This window comes from Anneissia japonica, unplaced genomic scaffold, assembly GCF_011630105.1.
Source record: "Anneissia japonica isolate Jap-2015-1 unplaced genomic scaffold, ASM1163010v1 scaffold46861_len1639_cov111, whole genome shotgun sequence".
Classification (NCBI taxonomy): domain Eukaryota; kingdom Metazoa; phylum Echinodermata; class Crinoidea; order Comatulida; family Comatulidae; genus Anneissia; species Anneissia japonica.
In genome coordinates, this window is record NW_022688711.1 from 1 (window position 1) to 1,514 (window position 1,514).

The following is a 1,514-nucleotide window of genomic DNA, read 5'->3' on the forward strand; positions in this document are numbered from 1 at the left end:
GTGCAACGAAAGAGGATCGCACTCTACAGATGTTAATTAACACAATATTTAAGGGGTGGCCAAAATAATCGTGCCCTTCAGAAATACGAAGTTATTTTACTTTCAGAGATGAACTCTCAGTAGACAATGGAGTAGTTATGAAAAGACATAAAACCATAATTCCTAGCTCTCTCCAGTCATCATATACACAAATACTACACAAAGGACATCCTGGAATAGAAGCTACAAAACGCAGAGCACGGGAAATTGTCTATTAGAGATCAATGTCCGATGACATAAACAAGTTTGTGTCATCCTGCCAGGTATGTAATGCCCTAAAGGCACACCAAGCCAAGGAGCCCTTACTTTTACATAACATTCCAGATCTACCATGGACGATTGTTGCCACAGATATATTTGAGTGGAACAATAAGCATTTACTGGTACTCGTAGATTCCTATTCCGGATGGTTTGAAGTGAATACTTTAACTGACTTAACATCAGCCACGGTAATAGTGAAACTGAAGCGTCACTTTGCTACCCATGGTACACCGCTGATTCTCATAAGTGACAATGGAGGTCAGTATTCAGGTCAACAATTCAAACAGTTCGCATCAGAATGGAACTTTGTTCACATCATGAGTAGTCCTGAACATGCCCAATCAAATGGCCTTGCAGAGAATGCGGTAAAGCAGGCAAAGATGTTGTTAGAAAAGACACAAAGAGATGGATCAGATATCTATCAAAATCTTCTGAACTTACGCAATGTGCCAATTTTGTGTACAGTAAATAAATGAAAGTTGTTCTTCCCTATTCTTTACATTGGTATAAACTATAGTAATTATAAATCCATATATATAATATTTTGATAATAAATAGAGTGTGTAAAATGCAGTGATATATATTGTAATACCTGACTGCTTTAATATGTGTACAGTAAAACAATTTTATATTAACTGTGAGAAAATACACTTGTAATAAATTATTTGCAATGTACAAGGATGATAATTGTTTCAAAATATTTATTCAATAACACCAGTAGTCTTGAATTTACTGTATGTACAACAATAACTAAGTGAAGCCAACTAACCCGTAACTTAACCCTAACGTTCCCTAGTTTTTCCCAGAATTTAATAAAAAATACTACCAGAAACATGCTAATTTTCACTTTCTGCTGATGTCTAAACTAACACAAATTTACTTATTTATGTCCATAAATGAATGGAGTTTCGCATCTTTAAAAGTGAAAAGTATATTTTGAGGTAATTGGTTGAAATTTTGTGATTAAAAATTTCATTTTAGGTGTAATCAATTACAACAGTCCCTTAACAGACACTCCCCTAGCCCTCTGCCGTGAATACTGTAAAGAGGGTGTACTTCAATTCAGCTGCACAGTTTTCCATCTGTCTCTTATACACATCTAGATGTGTATAAGAGACAGGGGCTCCTTGGCTTGATGTGCCTTTAGGGCATTACATACCTGGCAGGATGACACAAACTTGTTTACGTCATCGGACATTGATCTCTAATAGACA

The 1,514-nt window shown here is 35.7% G+C and overlaps 1 protein-coding gene across 1 annotated transcript; it reads left to right on the forward strand.

The window, feature by feature from the left end:
• Positions 1–263: 263 nt before the first annotated feature.
• Positions 264–776, forward strand: LOC117122855 (uncharacterized protein K02A2.6-like). The gene has a single exon (XM_033268614.1). It carries the CDS (start codon positions 264–266, stop codon positions 774–776), a length of 513 nt encoding a protein of 170 aa, XP_033124505.1.
• Positions 777–1,514: the final 738 nt, after the last annotated feature.

Coding starts and splice junctions, on each gene's coding strand:
- LOC117122855 (XM_033268614.1), top strand. CDS start 264: ATGTCCGATGACATAAACAAGTTTGTGTCATCCTGCCAGGTATGTAAT.